The 20,479-nt window shown below is 44.0% G+C and overlaps 1 protein-coding gene across 2 annotated transcripts in view; it reads right to left on the bottom strand.

Moving 5' to 3' along the window:
• TTBK1 (tau tubulin kinase 1) overlaps positions 1-5,139 on the bottom strand; it is a 111,342-nt gene extending 106,203 nt beyond the window's left edge. Inside the window, exons 1-2 of one of the 2 annotated variants that reach the window (XM_086631791.1) lie at positions 5,068-5,139; positions 1,101-1,259 (exon numbers count right to left, since the gene is read on the bottom strand). In XM_086631791.1, the coding sequence (XP_086487917.1) occupies positions 1,101-1,259; positions 5,068-5,139 (231 nt within the window). Of the gene's footprint in view, positions 1-1,100; positions 1,260-1,391; positions 1,425-5,067 lie in introns of those variants that run through there. The other variant, XM_086631790.1, reaches the window with a different exon arrangement.
• Positions 5,140-20,479: the final 15,340 nt, after the last annotated feature.

Genomic DNA, 20,479 nt, shown 5'->3' with positions numbered 1-20,479 from the left:
GCTACTTTCCCCACCATCCCAGAGACCTCGCTTTATGACTGAAGAGAAAGCCTTACATGTAAGAGGAACTGCATCCTCTGAACAAATCTGGTGGCAATGAAACATGGATCTAGAGGATGAGATTCTCCCCACGTCTCTACCACAGCATTCTTGTACGATTCTGGTCAAACTGCTGAAGTCTCTGATCACAAGCCATTGTTCATCACATGCACATCTGCTGGGTGCCTAAGGCAAGACAGCAAGGTCTATAGAAGTGACGAGCATGCCTAGATACCCATGACGTCTAGTGGAGTTGTGCTTTGGTCATAAATATTAAGCAGTCTGTAAAAAATAATAAAAATCAAGATCTAACTAAATTTGAAACCCCATCTGTAAAAGGAAGCTAATAGTTCTCTCTTGTATCACCTGGCAAAAGCATGAATTTTAAAAAAAAAAATATATATAACATGGATATTACAGCAATAAGAAACGTAAAAAGCTGAGTTTAAATAGCAAACTCATGCCATGAATTTAAATGTATCGTGAGATCTGCAGCCATACAATGAACACATAAAAGATGAAGCGGCTACTAACTCAGGGTACCCCATCCAGCTTGCACAACAGATGAGACAGTTGTCCCATGAAGAACTAAAACTCTAAACATGTGATGATATAATTTTAAGAAGTATCCTAACAAATTTACACAGAAGTTGTACCAACAAGCTAATTATGGAGTTTCTGACTTTTGAAGTAGCTGACATTCCAACTGTAAATGTTTGCTTTTAAATTATTTTATTGTAATACAATTTATTTATAGGCGTGTCTATAGTATTTGCCACAGTTAACACGAAATCTACGTTCCTTACTAAAAGATGACTCAGCCTGCTGCAACAGTCCAATCTTACCTAATAATCCTTTAGTCTTCTAAAAATACCAGACAGTCTAAAAAACACTAGAGCAATATTAACCATCTTCTTGCAGTATCTTACTAACAAGTCAAACCATACCACTCCACTGTTGCTCACTGCAGCCCAGGATGAGCTAAACAAGTTTCTACATTACTACAGAAGGAGGAGATCTGTTTGGGCCACCAAAGGAAGCACAAAGCCAGAGCTACTCACCACTTTCCAGCGATCTTTGACCACATAATTGGCCGGAAGAATGTCGACCTGTTCCCCTCCTCCACTCATGTTTGTTTCGTCCTTGATGACTGCTGCTAGGCACTGCATTTGCCAGCCAGAGAGTATTTTAGTAGCTTCCAATTTAAATGAGCCATTTATCTGGGGAAAAAGGGGTGGAGGGAAGGAATGACAAAATTAGCACAGGTCACAGCAGAAATATATGCTACATTTCCACAGGTTTTGCTTAGGACTAAATCAGAACCGGTCTCTTCGGAAAGAAGGCAAACTCACCTCGCAAACACCTGAGCTCACTCCATGCATAAACTTGGCAGACGCAACCATGCTTCAAGTCAGCAGCACAAACTAAAAGGGTGATCATTACCAGCTATACCATGCAGGAGTCCAGTGCTCTTGGGCCTGACAGCCAAGAAGTCAAAGAGAATCCAATGCCAAATGCTGCAAGAGCTGTTATTGTCACCAGGCAAAAAGGTCTTGCTTTAACAGAGCATTTGCTACTTAGGCAGTTTTTATGGTTTTCATTGGATGACATCCAACACAAATCAGAAAGGTTTGCCAGGTATTGCATTCAATAAGCCTAAAAGCATCTTAATAGGGTAGGAGAGCCTTTACAGAGCCAGGATTACAGACACTCTCACTGTGATGAGCAGCCAAGCAAAGAAGATGGGGATGGTTAGAAAGAGCTTCAGACATGTATAAATTAGTCCTCATAGCATACACACAGTGCTAAAAATGATCAAATTAAAACACAGAGAGATATCTTGTTCCTATGGTGTTTGCATTCTACCTCATGGCCCTTTTTGCTGCTTTTATAGGGAGCTCCAGACAGCCTATGCTGAAGTTAACTTTGTTTTGAGGTTTTTTGGTTACAATTCTTCTACAAAAATGACTTTCAGATGCACATTAACTCCATTTTCCTGGAAGAAAATTAATTGAAATAGGACTAACAAAAGATCTTCCTAATGCATTTTGTCTTTTCCTGTAAGATATTTTTCTAGCTTTAGAAGTAGGCCAGATCTTTTATTAAGCATGGATCTTTTATTAAGCTTTCTTGGCAGTTCTATCGTCCTTCCCCCAAAATATTTAAATATTTTCCTTCCTAAAAATGAGTGTTACTGTAGCACTCTGACTGCAGACTTAGGTAAGATTAACAACATAAATACAAAATTAGAAAGACTGAGGTGGTCACTTAACCATTCCACTTCTTCAGGCTCAAAAAAAGGAAAAAAAGTCACCAGTGAATTACGAGCTCAAGTAGAGAAAAGAGCTCATTCCCTAGCAATAAAAGGACTAAGAAAGAAGGATAGGAAGTGATCAGCATGCAGTGTGCACAAGGAAGCCGCAGACAGAAGTGTGTCAAAAGTGCAAGACACAGAGGATGATCAAACAAAACATGAACAAAAGATCTCAAAGAGATCTTCTCAAAAGCAGATTTTATTCTAGCTATAGAAGATAACTGCATGGAAAAAAGGAGCAGCAGACTAATGCAGTAAGAGGGCTGCTGAGGAATGTTCACACAATCCAACATCTGCTAAAGTAAAATCAAAATGAAAGAAGAGAAATAAGAAGAAACTGAGCATTAAAGAAATTCAGAAGAGAGGTGCTGCAAAATGCTCCAAATTCTCCTGGAGTCCTGCATCTGTATGGGGTAGGAGCCCTTTCAGTCGCCAGGTATTGAAGTAAGAAACTGGAAAGCTCTCCAATGAGAAACCACATGCTGTGTTTGGCAGCACATTTGTACTGCTTCTTCCTAATGAGCAATTCTAACGCCATTCCCAGGCTCCTTTGTGCTCACCAGAACATCTGAACTGACCATCCATCCCTACGCTACCAGTGACCTCTGCATATGCTACACATCCGGGTTCCCTGCCCATCACCACAGACTGCACAGGAGAGAGACTCCCAGCAAAAATCTCTTCCAAGGCTGGATTTCTACTCTTATTTAAAGAAAAGTAATTTAATTATAGACTGTCCCAAACCTTCAACATTACAAAAATATAATAAACTCAACATTAACACACAGGTACAAAGGCAGGTATCCCTTCCCTACTCTTGAAGGTCTCTTGGCATCACTTCACGAAGACAAGTACCGGACAATGCAGCCTCTGGATTCCAGGGGATACAAAGGGAGCTAGAGATCCAAGACGTGGGGTGGTAGCAGCAACAATGACAGATAAAAGTTTAAGAGTTTTCCAGAGGAAGCCATCCATGCACTATTTTTCACTTTGAAGCAGAACACCTAAAAAGTACGGTGCATGATGTATGCATTAGCAGTGCACGTGCATAATAAGATTTCAGTCTAGTGACTAGAGGTGGAAAGTAAACCCAATGAATAATTTTGGAGGAGAGACAGAGCACCAAAGTCTATGAGCACTGAAAGCTAGGCAAGGTACAACTGCTTTCCCTGGTGCACCATTCCATTTTCCTTTATTGATGCTGTAATACATGTGTACAAAGATAACATGTTTGTTATTTAAAGGAGTCACATAAATCTTCACTGGCTTTGAAAAAGAACAAAATCCTACCATGAACAGCAGCCATTGGCAAGACGGAATTACAGAACTGAGTTTATGGATATGTTCTGGCATAGCCAGAGTGATGCAGCCAAACCAAAAGCCATCTTTAGTACAGCCTGAAACAAATTTCAAGATGTTTAAGATAACAGGAGCAGCACAAAGCAGTGTTAGCACATCAAAAATTTGTTCCTGAGGCAGCACTAATACTGCAGCAACATGCTGAGGCCCAGGGACCAAGGGTTTACCAGAGTAACACTGAAACACTGCCTACACCCATGGCAAGACACAACAAGTGTTAAAGTAGATCTCCAGAAGTGTCACAAAGAAAGGGCAAAAGAAGGGATGACATCATCTCTGCGCAGAAGACATAAGCACATTTAAACGCTTTTAACCTACGCATTATTGTAATTCCTTCTAAATTGATAAAATATAGTGAAAATATCGTTTGACTAGCATCAAAGCCCACAGCCAGCCTCCTGCTAGAGCTGAATTTGCTAGTGTAGCTACAGAAGGAAGGTGGTGAAGAATGACCAGTGAGGGAGAGGTAAGGCACTACTGTCTCTTCACCAACACACAGCAGACAGCATCAGTTCTGCATGTTAAATGTTAAGTGGTGTTAAGGGGAACTGGAAGAGAGATGGAAGGATTGTATCTCTCTTGAACTCCAGCAAAGCTGTTCCTGATTCAAAGAGTGACCAAGTATATGAACTTTGTAAAGCTAAAAGTGATGCAGATATGTCCATCTGTGATCTGTATATTTTAAAGACACATGATTTTGAAGATAGTGACTGAGAAAACAAGAACTTTCAGACTGTCTTTTCCTGTAGGAAATGCACAGGATGCCAAGAAACTATTGTACCCCTCTCCCATGAAGACACGCAAGAGAACAGAGCAATCTTAAGATACTGTAAAACCGTCTTCCTAGGAATAGCAAGTGAAGCAGAAATGAAAGCAGCTGTGAGAAAGAAACAGTGACGACAACAGGACCAAATCCCATCTCTTGGCCAACCTCAGCACGAAGTAGTGTGAAATCAGCTCTTGCACGCTATCTCTTCCAGTCCACACTGGAGAATCTGTATAGTTGTATAAATGTAGTCTTGGCCTTTAAAAAATAGAAATCTAAAAAAACATGCTTAAACAGGCTAATAAGCCCCACTACATATTCTGATACACTGCTCTCTCTGCTAGCTGTTCCTTCTATTTGGCACCAAGACAGTTCCAGTCAATAGCACTCATGGGTAAATGGTCTCCTTATTTTTCAGGCAGCTTACAAAAATCTAATACACTATAGCAGCAATTATTTAGCTGACATGAAAATCAAGACCTGGCAGAGAAGCATGACTGGGATAGGCAACAGTAACAAACTTAGGAGAAAATTCTGCAAGAATTTTAGTGCAAGGCCTGATCTTGCAGTTAGTGTGGCAGGGGCTTACATCAAACTCATCTGCCTTGTTCACACATGTGTTCATCAGGAGACAAACTAGACCAAGCAAAAGTAACTTCATACAAGTTGTTAAGCTGAGGAAATCTTCGCTGCAGATGCTAAAAGCTTACATAGATTCAAAAAGTGACTTGAAAAATTCACTAAAAATACTAATTAAAAAAGCCATTAAACAGTTACATACAAATATTCCATCTTTAGTTTAGGAAGCCTTCGATTCACAAATCACTGAAAGTGGCAAAAACATTCTTCAGAGTCATTTTATATGCTTTCCCTGCTCTTATTCTCTACCCTAGTTATCCTCTCAGCCAACTTAGGACAGGATACTGGCCTAGATGGACCTGTGATATGATTCAGTATGGTAAGACTTGAGTTTTTATCAGTTACTTTCAGAGGAAGTAGTGTATATATATGTCTCCTTCATCCCTTCAAGGTGGTTGGAGACCAAAAATAAATATTAAATCAAAAAGTCTCATATGTACAACCCAATTCATTATCTTACAATGTTCTCTTTCATGCAAGCAACATTTTAAACAGCTTTACAGGAAAAATTATTTCCTACTTTTTACAGGATCATAGCACTCTTAAAATTAAACGTATAAATATGGAGCATTCCCTGCGGAAATTCCTAATGTATATATAAGATCTTTCCTATGTTAGCTTACTTCGGTCTCAATATGCTGCAGTAGCAGTGCTCAAAACACAGCCAAAGTCAAAAATCAAGTTGAAAACTCATCAGACACAAAGTGATTATTAAACAGCAGAACAAAACTACGGAGGTCTGTCTCACCATCTTACTAAGGGTCCTGGATAATCTTAAGTGTCTTAATCTCACTGTGGAGGAACTGCAATATCCCACATTATTTCAGGACACATCCTCACGTCTGGACGTCTACAAATTGGAACAATTAGAACAAGTGAAGTTTATTGAGACTGCTGTAGCCCATGACCCTCTTGATCAAATTCCCCACCATGAACACAAGATCCATCTTAAGAGCAGATCCTAACAGCACTTTACAAAGCTGATGCAAACTATAGGTCTGTAGGTGAGACAAAGCTGGACATCTGCAAACAAGAAAGAAATAACCCCGGTAAACTGCAGTCTAGAAATCAGATCAATCTCCCTGTCCAATACTTGCACAGGAGGAAGAAAGAAAAAAAAAGTTGTATAGAATTGAAGCATATCTTAGCTGTTCCCAACTTGAACTTAACTGGCATTAAGCCAAAATGAAACAGATGGGGTGGGGAATAAGAGGAGAATATAACAAGTAGGATTGAGAGTGCTTAGAAGTAAAAATGAAAAACAGTGGAGTTTCCAAGTGCAGTTGAGCAGCAGAACTGGGGCTCAGTTAATGGCAGCATTAACTGCATGCACTCAGTACCCCTCACTGTTTTACAAATGTCATCTGCTTCCAATACACTACACCAATTATAAAAATGAAATCTCTCACATTATAACAAACAAAAAAAACCCTTAAATCTTCCTATAAATAAGTTGCACCATGCATTAGCATTCTGTTATTAGGTAGAAATGCATATGACAGTACAGGAAACAAGTTGATTAAAAAAATACAGTGCACTGGACTAACAGCCCCTTGGCCCTGGAATACACCATACCTCCTGATGAACGTGAAACAGCAAATAAAAACAAGTCATACGCTGTTAAGGTAGATCTGACAGCAGGAGCTCGAAAGGTTCTGAATTGTTCCTTGAAGACACGTATCTTCCTTCATTGCCTGCCTCTGCTGTAGCAAACCCTGCTTAGAGAGCAGGCTCAACTCCTAGCAGCTGCAGCTTAAAGTCTCCTCTGTGACATATTCTTCTCATAGCCATGCAAGGGCAATAGCCTTAGAAATTCTGGATTTGCTATTCATAGCATTTCATTTCTGTAAAAAACAAAACATCTAAAGGTGAGGTTGCAAAATACTGGGACATTTTTTCACCTCTGAAAGGTTTATGACCATTAAGGAGTGATGTAGCTGTGACTGGGAAAAACAAAAAGCCAAACCAACCAAACAAAAAAAACACCCTCAAAAAAAGCTGCAATCAAGACAGACAGGTCTGGATTCTCTGCTAACACAAGGCTGCACTGAACAGAACATACATAAATGCATTAAATATGATCACAGATGCACCTTGAGAGCATTATTATGGCTACCTGGTTGCACAGCCAACTGAATGTATCACTGTCTGCACAGAGACTTGCAAGTAACAGTACATGACCTAAGCAAAACAAACAAAACCCCCAAACACATAATTTCGTCCTACTCGAGACTCTACTCACATACATTACAGAGCAGTCAGATGCATCAGCGATTTCTGTGCCAAACCACCTATCTACAGGGAGAACCAGCACGGTTAATTTCGACAACAAATCATTAGGAACGCACACCAGATAGGTATGCCTGTACTACCAGCAGTTTATGGGATCCTAATCCTCTCCAACTACATCTCAGCAGCAAAGCTAAAAATAGGGGGAGCAGGACAGCTTGAGAGGAAAGTCTATTACCTTCCAACAACCTCCTTGACAGAGTTGCTCCAAGTTTTGACCCAAGCAGAAAACTAAATCCAACACCAGGAAATGCCTCTGACATCATAACGAGCTTAACCTCTACTAATTTAACAGGCAAACATTATGGTCTGCTTACAATAAACATTTAACTGCAGCTTAAGCATATCTGCCTGCAAAGTCAATATAGATCACTAGTTGCAAAGCTCGAGTAGTCTGCTCGTAGCCAAAACAAACATATCTGAATAAAAGCAAAAACTAAGCAGAGGTTATACTTACGGTATCAGACTCAACCTACACCTGACACCACCAGAAACACCACACAGAAGTACGTTTTCATCACCTGATCCTGGACCAGTTTGTTTAACTGATCCTTAGGTAATGCAAAGTGTCCCTCTTAGGCAAGTGCTCTCTCTTCTCCCTGCAGAGTGCTTTTGTGGGGAACCTGCCATTCATCTTCCTTCAAACTGGCCACTCCAAGTTGCTTTTCACAGCTGTGGTCAATAGTACCTTCCTCAAGTCCTTATTCTTGGAGAACAGTATTTTACCTTCAATAACTGACTCAGCCATACAGCAAACTGATAACACCTGTTGCTCAATGGTCTTGTATATAACCTATTATATCAAGTTATTAAAAGGCCCACAGCCTGAGATCAACCCTTTTAAAGCTCCATTCCAGAGAAAACGGTGCTCGTCTTCTCCATTCAATTCATTTTATGACAGATGCAGTCACCATAATTATCAAGGATTAAATAAACTTGTCAAAAAACTATTCAGAGCTTAGGAACATAACAGTAAGTTCCTGATCAGAGATTTGGTATTTTGATTCAAATTCTGTAAGACAGGGTACTTTGCAGGAAAAAATGATATATTTATACATTTGCCACATAGATTTCATGTTGCCAAGTACTTCCTGAAATTTAATCAAAATTAGCATTAGTGGGGAAACTGCCACTTGCTGCACCTAGATGTCGTATCAGACTAAATGAGACTAAGTGGGACAAAATTTGTGCAGTTTTCAAGCCCACTGCTGATCACAGCAAATATTCTGTTCGTAATTAAAGAAGAGATTTCCTGGGACTGACAAAAACATTTTATCCTGCCAAGTTAGTCACTTAAATCATCTCTCTATGGCCCTTCTGTAACCATTTTTTCCATTTTTGTTAGGAACTCTACCCCTACTTGGAGCATGCTCAGGGGAGCACGTTCAACTTTCCTCTGCCCCCTGCAAATCTACAGTTTCATTCTCTGATCTGCAGCCTCACCATTTTTTAGTTTGCAGACAGCTGGTGACTTGCCCCAAGGTGACGCTCTCATGGTTGACCCACTTTTTCTTCTACCCTTGGGAAATCCCAGTGCATTCTCAACTACATTCAATGGTTCCCTGAGGTTTTTTTTCAAAAAGAGCCCACGGCACAGGGGTTGGCACTAGATGATCTTTGAGGTCCCTTCCAACCCAAACCATTCTGTGATTCTATGAAAGACTGTGATAGTTTGATGTGTGGGGGGGTGTTCTGGTGGCAGGGGAGGGGATTTGCTCCCTGTGCCACCAGATCTGAGTCCCATCCCCCCCGGGGGAGGTTGAGCCAAGGCGGCGCCTCTGCGAATTGCCCTATTTAAGTTGGGACAAAGGGGCGGGAAAGGGCTTTTTGCTCAGGAGCGAGGAGAGAGCAGGAGGGCGCTGCCCTCGCTCCCGGCTCCCGGCCGAGCGGCTGCCCGGGCCCGGGCCGGCGCCATGTGCTCAAGATGGCGCCGGGGAGCCACATGGGGGACTCGGTAAGCGCCCCGCTCCCGGGGTGCCCGCCGGGCCGAGCTTCCCCTAGAGAGGATTAATATCTAAGAGGAGACAACCACAACGACCGGGTCAGCAAAGATGGAGCAGGAGGAGGTGTACTGGAGCTGAGGCTTCCCTTGCAAATCGGTGTGAGATGGCAGGCGGCCCCCCTGCAGCCAGGGTGTACTCGGCGGAGCAGCGACCCACTCGCGGCCTGTGGAGAAACCCACGTCGGGAAGGAGATGCCTGAGCCCAGGAGAGGTCGTGGAGCAGGGGATGCGCGACCAGGTACTGTTGATAATGGGGCATGGAATGCACGACGAGGTCGTGGAGGCATCTGGAGACCGTGGGACGACCCACGCCGACGCGAGTGGCAGCAGCTCCCTAAGAGGCCGAGACTGGTAAAGCCCGAACTGGTGCGATCCATGGGGAGGATTGCAATCCTGCGGGCAGGACTTACTTTGGAAAAGTTTGGGGACTTTTTCTTTGTGAGTAGGGGATCCACCGAAGCAAGGGAAAAATGGTGTAAAGACTCCTCCTCCTTTAAGAAAGGAGCGGCAGTGAACAACATGGATGAACTGACCTCTACTCCCCCATTCCCTGTCTCCCTGCGCCGCTGGGGGGAAGGCAGAGCCAGGAACGAAAGGAAAATAGGGGGTGGGGAGGTGTTGTTTTAAGATCGGGCCTTGTTTTCTCTTTCTCCTCTCAAGTAACCGGTTTCGTTCCCTTTTGTCTTTTGTTTAGTAACTGTTAATAAATTGTTTTGTTTTTATGAAGAAAGCCTGAGTCATGTTTTGCCCGAGACCATGTTTGGTGGGTGCTCCCTTTCGGTTCTTGTCTCGACCCTCAGTCCAAAAAAAAAAAAACCACGACAAAGACAAAAGTCCCCAGAGGTGTAAAACTTGGTTCCGGATTTGAAGCTCAACTTTCATTGTTATTTAAAGGCTCTACAGTTCTAGATGAATTTGTTTCCTTTGTAGTTAATATCTAAAGATAACATTAACAAAGAAAACAATAACATTGAGGCAGATAGCAACTGTGGCCTGCACTTGTTTCTCTCTATGCTTGAACATCCTGGAAAGATATATGTAAATTCTTGCATATGCAAGTGTGGTCTGTTTAATTTCTCTCTGCACTGCTGTGTGAGTCAGTTTCCAAGGAGAAAAGGCGTTACTAAGATTACGGAAGAGTTTTTACAAGCTGGTCTGGACTGCCTCTATATAAGCCATGTGCACCTGTGTCAACGATGCCATCTAGACCGCAACTGTCAGTATCTGCTTGCATTCTCCCAGTCCATGCAAATAATCGTTTCCCATCCATAAGTTTTCCTATCTGTTGAGATAAGCAGTTCTATGACTTTGCATGTGTCTTCTCATTCTGCTGTCAGATCTTACACCAGCTCATTGCGCTTGACAGAAAAAAAATCCCTTGAACATAATTCTTGGGGCGGGGTGGGGGGAGGGGAGAGGGCAGAACCCCATTATCTTCAAAATGTGTTCTTCAGGCCAGATTCATTGTAATAAACCATATTTGTACTTTGATCCTTAATTTGCCACTGCTATGCCAGGTAACCGGATCCCGAGAATTTCCTATTGCAGAATACAGATGGTCAGAATTTGTTTCTATAAAAAAGCATCATAAACCTTATACCACATTTGAATGTAAAAATAATTTTAATTCTGTTTATAGTAGTAATAAAGTAATGGAAAATTAAATTTTGTACCTGAGCTGGCCAAAGCTCATAAGAATTTTTCAAACTGATCTCAACCTGAAATGGGTAATTGTGCATTCTATGCTCAACTTGCCAGAGTACGCTGGCTATCAGAAAATGCTTCTAATAATATTCCACAGACAGAACAATTACTGGTCCAAGTCCAGCCTTGGATGTTTAGAGGGGGGGAAAAAAAAAAAAGCATATCATCACAATCAGAAAAAAGGTAGCAAGGCTAAAGAAAATCTGTTTCACAAAAGAAGCAACAACTACACTAAAAATACCAGCTTCTGAGATGCCATCAAACTTGAAAATAGGCTGGAGAGATCTACCCACCCAGATAGTCCTGAGTCCTAGAACCCAAATGCCTTCTTCCATTTTCTCCACATCAATGGCTACAAGAGTGAGAAAATACTTGAATACCTGCCCTTTGGATTTGCACCCTTTACATTTTCTTTTTTTTTTTTCCTGTTAGCTCAATGGACAAAGCTCTTTAAGCCTCATCTCTGATTGATAAGCAACCACTCCTGCTTCTTTATAGACATGGAGAGCAACAGAAAGAAAAGTGCACCTTCCACAAAATGCTTCTTAATATAACCAAACTCATGCTCAGATATCTATGAATAAGTCATACAGGTTACACATACAGAGCACAGCATTGCTGCAGAGAGAAGCAGATAAAAAGGGAGGCAATTCTGTCCTTGCCCGCAACTGAGGGGATACAGTAGAGTCCAGTGAAGGGTCAGCATCCACGTCCCGTGGTCACTAAAAAAGCTGGAGCTGAAAAAAGGCTGAAGGATACCTTCCAGCCACCTGAAAACTAAACTCTTTAAAATGCATGTATCTTATCCAAAAATGCACACTGAAAAGCAAATGAATGTAGTATAGAAATATCTCCCTGTGATGAAAATTTAAGAAACTGAAGGGCTTTCCCATTCTAGTTCATCTTCTGCTAGAAGCTGAAGCCTGACAACTGCAAATTAGTTTTTCATGGGAGTTTTCCTTAAGGATAGGGCCTGGAACAAGGGAGATAGTGGATTCTAGATCTCTTGCTCTCTTCAGATCAAGGCTGGGCACCTTTAAAAAGGCATGCTTTAGCTACTGCAAATTTTACTAAAAACAAAAACAATGACAAAAAAACCCTCACAAAACCCAAAATCACATTTTTGAGTGCTTAGACACTAATGAATGAAGGTTGAGAATCAATGTTGAGAATCACTGTTATACCACATTACATACATTCTCTCTCCATAAAGCCTACAAACAGATGCTGATCCTGGATCCACAGCTTCAGGTAACTGGTGAGCCAATCTAAAAACCTTTCCTGCAATGAAGAGAAACAGTTCCCTCTCTCTCCTGCCAGCTCTGAACTACTGCATGAAGAATTCCACCATGGGTCAGTTCAGTGACTTGTACCAGCAGAAAAACTTCCTCTTCCTAATAAGTAAGGTTATTTCCTCGGCTTAGAGCTCCTTGAACTGGTTCCTTGTAGAGTCAGTCAAACACAAGTGTCAGGACAACGGAGGAGTGGTACCTCAGATCCATTTCAGCTTCAGTCAAGCTGCATTTCGTGTTTGTCTCCACAGCAGGAGGCCCTTGGCCTTCCATAAGATCACAGGATTCAGCCACTTCTGCTTAAAAGCAGTGGAGTGACTGCCTGAGGCCAACTTTTTTTTTCAAGGAAAGCAAAATTTAAAGAAACCAGTTAGTTTCAATAACTTACTTTTATAACCCCTAAACTAGTAAATTTTAGAGTCTAATGTAGCTAGATTCTGTTCAAATAATTTCAGATGTAATTGAACCACAAAGCTCTACGCCTCCTAACACAATGTCACCAGAAAGTGGCTTCTGTTCTCTGACTGAGGTACTTCAGCAAACAAGCAACAAGCAACTTTCTCTTCTTCAAGAAATGAAGGAAACAAACCATACATTTTAATTGAATGTCCAATCAAAAGGAGCATTGCACTGGTGCCTATATAAAGGTAGAACTGTAAGACAGATACTCCGCCCCCTTGTTTGAGTTGGCAGATCATCTATCAAGAATTTAAGCCATACGTCGAGAAGACTATGGAGCTCCTAGTCTCTAACTGTAGTAGTGAAATAAAAAAAGTGATGCTAAAAGAAGAGGGGAACAACAGAATTACTGACTGCTCTCCACTACCTCTAAAAAGGCTGGAAGCTGGGAAGCTGGCAGCAGTGCAGCAAAAAGGTGAGACAGCTATGGTCTGCTTCAAGTGCTCCACGTACAGCTACTTACCTCCGAACAGATGTACATGGGCCTCACGGCCCTCAGAAGCAATGTACTGCTTTTTCACTGTAGGGATGGAGGCACTGTGCAAATCAGGGTCTGGAGACCGGGAGGAGAAGGACTTCGGATACGTTCCTACCTTCAGACTATGCTCCTACCGAGGCGGGGAAAACACCTTGTGCAATAGGTGACTAGCAATGATCCTTCTGGTGAAACCTCCTCAGTGGATGGCAGTATCCCCTCCTCTTGCACCAGGATGGCAGTATCCCATCCTCTTGCACCAGGAATATCCACCCACTGGGCAGAGGAAAAGGAAGGCTGCAGAGTTGAGGCAGACACCTGGCAGGCAGACAGGTGAACGGGTGAGGTGAAAGGACAGCACGGTGACCTGCCAGTCAGGTGCAAGAGTGGCACACCAAGTGCTAGGAGTCACATTCTTATGAAGAGTAAGTTGAGGTGCAGTATGATTGAGGTCTACACAACCAAGTGCCACACAGAGAAGGTGAAAAAGAAACGACTGTTCACCACTTTTTCCATTGCATTAAGGAAGCAGCAGCAGGCAGCTCTAGCAGGTGGCATGTCTGAAACAAATGCAAAGCACGGGAGTTGTGCAACACCCTGCTGCAAGACACAGTGGAGGTTAGCATTTACACTGAGTCCAAAGAACTGGACAAATTCATACCAAAAAAATTCACACCAAACAAAAACAGTCAGAGCAGGACAACTGAATATGATGACAAAAATCTTTACCAAAAAAAAAAATCACTGAACAGAAAACAACTGAGTGCTGAGAGAGCACTCCAGGAAAACAGCACTGCCCATCAGCTTCAACCTCCGGCTCCCAGGGCGTTCAGCATGGGTCACGGTCACAGGTAACATACTGGGTGATCTCATCCAGAACAGCCATTTCTATGTCACCCCAGGGAGAAGCTGGCAAGCATGATCCATATGGTTTTCAATAGTATAAAGGCCAAGAATGATAGTCTGAATTAAATCCCAAATTCTGTAACTTCTGATGCAGGGTAAGGAACAGACAGGTGGAATTTTAGAAGAAACACCCACCCTCCCAAAGAGCAGTTCCTTCAGGGGGTATGTGATATTTAAATAGGACCTAAAAAAACAAAGAGATGAAATAGGTCTCAGAAGTAAGATGGGGAACTAGGATGTATGGATGTTGGGGCTGTTCAGCCTGGAGAAGAGAAGGCCCCGGGGTGATCTTTTTGCAGCCTTCCAGTACTTAAAAGTGGGCTACAGGAAAGCTGTAAAAAGTTTACCCTAACTTTTTACAGACTTTTTACAAGGACGTGTAGGGATAGGACAAGGGGCAATGGCTTTAAACTGAAAGAGGGCAGATTTAGATTAGATATAAGGAAGAAATTTTTTACTCTGAGGTGAGTGAGACACTGGAACAGGTTTCCCAGAGAAGTTGTGGATGCCCCATCCCTGGAAGTGTTCAAGGCCAGGTTGGATGAGGCTTTGAGCAAGCTGGTGTAGTGGAGGGTGTCCCTGCCTGTGGCAGAGGGCTTGGAACTAGATGATCTTTGAGGTCCCTTCCGACCCAAATCATTCTATGATTCAAGGGAGAACATGGAGGTAACATGTTAACATTCCCCAGGAATCTGTTAACATTCTCCAGCGCTCCAGGGAACAAGGAACACAGAAAAAGGCCAGGTCACTCAAAGGGAGGAGTAGTATTACATACTAAAGAAAAAAAAACAGACTTAAAAGAAGACAGATAAATGAATTGTATCAAGCCTAAATGGAAAAAATGTGGTAGTAAAACTACCTCATTGAACCAGAATAAAGCAACAGTGCCCTGGGAGAACAGATGGCCTGTGCCTTTAGGAAACAGGCAGTAATGGGCAACTTTGGTTTCCTCATGGGGATCAGGACATGTCCCCAAGATGAAATTGTAAGCAGTAACTTTATAACTCAACAGTAACTCAACTTTGTTGAATAAGAACAGAAATATATCACTTTTTTTTAAAAAAAAGAAAAGTCTTTGGCCAGTGTAACTTCTGCTTGGTCGTTTAAATGGCTTGATTTTAATTCCAATTGACTTCTTGTACAAACAAAAAGTCTTTTTAAAACAAAAGATGTGCACTAAAGAAAACAACACAAATTCTTCCAAATTAAATATGCTATCTTTTTTCTTGATGATTTTAAAGAGATGAAGCAAATTTCTACAGATAAAAACTACATATTTTCTACACATATCTGACCAGAGGCCAGCCAGCCAGACTGCTGGATGGCAGACAGAAAAGACTGCATAGAGAAAAGATAAGAAAGAAGATGCCAAGGATATTTGCTTGCTGTTTGTTTTAAAGAGCTCTGCAGAGAGTTTTACTTCCACACCAGACATGTTCGGAAAACTGAAAACGAAAAATAAAACTAACTGGCAGGCAGGGAGGAAAAGTCATGATGTACAGAACCATTAGGAAAGGATAGGCACTTTTAGGAAGACTCCACAAGCACATAAATAGGGCTATGTCACTAATAACAGTGTCTCTGGACAGCCAAAACCTTCTGGTGTGGTACACCAAAGGCTTTAAAAATTAAGATGTCCCAGGATAAAACTAAAGTTTCTCTAAAACGAATACATAGCTAAAAGAAAGGAAAACACACAGGAACACATAGTTAGGTTTCACAACAGAGTGCTGCAACCAGTGGAATGGCACACCTTGCGTACATACGGAATTACTTGGGCTAACAAATAAAAAGACTGAAAAACTGCAGACTGCAACACCAAGCAGAGTATAACTAGGGCAAGCATGTTACATGTGTCCTCTTAGCGTTTCCTTAAGCATCATCTCTTGTTCACTAGCAGAAAAAAGACTGGAGCAATACAGAGTTTTGGCCTCAGCAGCTGGCTTTATAATCCTATAATCAAAACCTTTTCACTAAATGTCAACTTCCCCTTATCCCTTTTGCAATCTTTGAAGATCTGATTGGTAGGCCACCAAAGCTTTCCACATACACAGCCCCCAGGCTGATGGTGAGCCTCTCAACGTTTGCTGTCACACAGCAGTGAGGGATCCACTTCCATCTGTCACGGCTGACACTACATCACTTTCTTAAGGCTAGGCTGCCCCGTTTCTCCAGAGAAGAGGGAATCTGCACCCACAAGCGTTCCCTCTGCTCCTCGTTGAGCCTATTATGGCTGGAGTCAGCCCATGATCTGCAGTTTGTTCCTTTCATATTGTTCACCAAATTAAAGATGACATGGCTTGACACCAAAAGGAAAAGGTTTCCAAGCACATCTTATTTGATTACATCTACAGTCCACCACGCTGTCAACATCTTCCTTCTCAACTGCAAAAAAGACACACTCCCATGTAAACAGCTCTTGAGTAGTGAAGAAGATTTAATGGAAAGCAGTGTGGAACTAGATCAGACCAAAAGGGATTGCGAGTCTGATGAAAAAAGCTAGTGTGGAAATTCCCCCCCTGCCCCCCAATCAGGTCCAAAATATTGATGTATCTGCTCGTCTCCAAAAACCAGAAAAGTTCATGTGAAAAAATACTTGAAACATTGAGTTCCAAGTCATTCCAAGACAAGTTAGAACATCCAGTTCCAACGTTGTTATTGCTAGATAGATCCCCATATTTTCTGGGATAACTGTTATGGGTCTCAATAGTGTGATACATAGGCTGTATGTGAGCACCATTGTGGAAAAGACCATGAGCTGGTCCTGCATGACATGGAGGACTGCCATTGCCACGTTTGTAGCTGGTGAGACTCTTAGAGGCAAGGAAGTCTCAATTCAGGTTCAGACACACAGTGTAAAAATCACATCATCTTCCTCATCTCCCATCTGTCCTTCCCAATGCGTCAATAAATGTCCAACAAATTCTCCCATTCTTCCTCTGCTCTAGGGGAAGCAGGCCTCATAGCTGGCCTTCCTTATTCCTCTCTCTCAAAGCAATATGAACGTTTATTCCAATCGGATCGTGTCCCACAATGACATTTAAGGGGATTGCAGGATGTTACAGAGGAATATCCACTTTTTGTTTACTTTTGATGGAAGAAGGGGAGGGAAGCACTATTCATACCCATTCTGTATCTTATTTAGTAAACCAGCAAAGCTTCAACACCCTTTTAGCATATACTTCCACAATCACTCCTGTAAATATCAGGCTGTTCCTTGGAATGTTCAAAGAAGACACTAACAGAGCCAAAAAACCCTCAAAAATGAGGGAACAGTTTACGAAGCCCTTGAGGACTTTGGAGAGACATATTATTCTATAAGGCCTTATTTTCTGTCTTCTGCTCTATGTTTTCAAAGTGAACCAATGTTACTGGAAGGTCATTATGGAGCTCTGGCAAATGAATATAATCTAGGGCCTTCCCAGGACGGGGAGCCATTCCTGCAGAGTTTATCTGGACCCCTGCCCATTGATACACAGATAAATAAGACCAAGGCAGAAAACTGACAGGACACAATTGAAGGGGTGAGCCCACAGCAAGATCCACAAGAGAGTACTGGGCTACTAATAAGCTATAAAGTGCTGTGGCAGTCTTTCTGTAAGAGAGGGCAAGAAACAGCATGAAGGCATCTCAGCACTAAAGATAAAGAAGAAAGAAGGATTCAGCTCTTCCTGGATCTGTCTGATCACTCCTGCTTTAGAAAACAATGAGTACCAACTGCTTCCATCAGAGTAGAGCTCCATGCTGCCTGCTGCAGTGTAGAGATACACTTGTCTTTGCCACCAAACTTTGGGGTTGGGATGGAGAGGGAAGGGGAAAGGAATCCACATGTGGATCATGAGTACCACTTCATTAGCATCAACCCTGGGAGCTGGTGAAATAGGTCTCCTAACACCAGAGACACTCCTGTCTGGAGGACCAAGAGCACTGACGGGGATCCAACTTTCCTCTTGCTAATATTGCAAGAAAAAATGGTTAGGTAAGTATCTCCAAGACTGATCCTGATAAAACTGTCCTACAAAGGAATGATAATTCCAGGGGTTTTCTTTGCCCATCAAAGAAGAGGAACTTTGTCCATTCCTGAAGGAACGAGATTATCATAAAGCATGCAAAAGCACACAGAACACAAAAGTAACAGCAGTGGACATCACATACATCATTCTCAAGCACTGCGTCTCGAAAGTTTCTGATCTCATGTACATCAGCATGAGAATGCTTGTTATGAGCTGGATGATCACTGGCACACAAAGAAAAAAAGCCAAAACATTAACACGTAATTCCTAACCTGTCCCTCTTAGACTGAGAGTCCCAAAAGAAGCTGATACACTGAAATGTGGTGAATAACTTCCAGTGAGACAATACTGCTGCACACTGCCCTTTAGTCATAGCAACTTACAGGCGCAGCACCTCTGAGCATTTGTACTGAGGGAGCATTAGTACACCTTACCTCACACACAACAGGAGGTTAAATGTCACTCGTGCAAAGAAAAAGTTCTCAGGCTGAAAATCTCTGTTGTGACTCACTGAGAAGTTTGTTGCTAACAGGCAGCATTTTCAGTGACAGTACCAGGAATATAAAGAAATTAATGTGCAATGGTAAAATTAGGAAACCTTTCCTTCTATCAATTAAATTGTCTATGCTTCCTCCTTGAAAGCCTAAGGAAATTCAAAAATACAGAAGAAAGATTTTAATATACAGCTGGTTTGGACTGCTCAGAAACATGATACAACAGGTATCGAAATCCCCACCCCTCAAAAAAACCACAGAGGATCTTGAACTTGGCATGCAAGTAGTTCAGCAATACTGATGGAGTGGCAGGGTCACTCCAGTGCTTCATATAGCATACTGGTTCCTCTTCAAATGAAAGATGCACTTCAAGGTCATGGTGTTCATCTTGAAAGTTCTCAGTGGGTCAGGCCCAGGTTACTGGATAACTCCGCTCCCGGTATGCAGGGAAAGCATAATAACTACGGTCACATTCACCAATGCAAACTTGGGCACCACAAGCAATAAAGACACAATGGCAGGAGACTTCAAACTCCACAGCTGCAGAAGACACTGCAATGCACAGTTGCAGTAAAATCTCCCACCCTGTGAAAGCTAACAAGGAGAAACTCTCAGCCTCCCACCTCGAACCCGAGCACCGAAGAGTTATCCCAAAATAACACAACGAAAACGCTCCCTCCCCAAGAGCGGCTATAGAACGGGCTGGCTTTCTAGCATTCGCTTAGCGAGGCACCTAGTGACACCCGGAAGGATGCTCGTCCCCGCGCCTCGGGCGGCACACGGGCCTCGCTGGGAGAACTGACCCCCTCGGCAGGTTCCCCTGGCCCCTCGGTAGGTTCCCGACGCGTCCCCACAGGCCCCGGCCCGGCACAAGGCCACCAGCTGCCTTCGCACCTCAGCCCCCACCTCGCCAGCCGGGGCCGGCCGGGCAACAGAGCCCCCGGCACCAGCCGGCGGGGTCACTCCCTCCCCGGCGGAGCCTTCCGAGGCGCGGCGTGACGGGGCGCCCCCACCCAGGCCGCCCGCGGCCCCACACGACGCTGCCCCAACCCGCGCCCCTGCGAGGCCACCGCCCGCCCCTCCCCCGGCAGGCACGTCCCGGGCCTCGCCCTGAGCCCGGGCACTCGCCGGCCCGGGCAGGAGGCGGCGGAGCCGGTGAAAAAGAGCTGCCGCCGCCGCCCGGGGCTACCCTCGCCCTGCCCCTCACCTCGGGCCGCCCTGCCTCCCCCCGCCGAGGAGGTGGCCGCGTCCGCCCCTGCACTGCAGCTGCCGGTACGCCGCCCCCCCCCCCCCCCGCCCCTCTCGGCAGATGGTTCGCCCCACCCCGGCCCGCCTTCTCATTGGCGGTGGCCGCCCGTCACTCTGCTTAGGGCCCGCCCATCCCCGCGGGCATGCTGGGAACCCGAGTCCTCCGGGCAGGACCTTCCCCGTTCCGCGGCCGGCACCGGGCGGAGGGGCGAACTACAGCTCCCACAGTGCCCCGCGCGCGGCCCCGTAGCGGAGCGGCCCGGCCCGGCCCGGTGCGGCCCGTGGTCCCGCACCTCCCTAGTCGCCAGCGGGACACCCTCTCTCCCGCCAGTGACCCCCGTGGCCACTGCGGCCCGACCTGGCCCGGCTCACCTGGCCCCGCCGCCGCCGGCGCCTCCCGCTGCGGCCGGCGTGGGCAGCGCATACCCCGCGCCCCTCAGTGCGGCTCGCCGGGCTCGGTGCCGCCGGCCCGGCGTGCTG

This window comes from Tauraco erythrolophus, chromosome 2 (genome assembly GCF_009769465.1).
Source record: "Tauraco erythrolophus isolate bTauEry1 chromosome 2, bTauEry1.pri, whole genome shotgun sequence".
NCBI classification, from domain to species: Eukaryota; Metazoa; Chordata; class Aves; order Musophagiformes; family Musophagidae; genus Tauraco; species Tauraco erythrolophus.
Note: the sequence above shows the minus strand (reverse complement) of the source record. Positions and strands in the feature narration are given on the sequence as shown.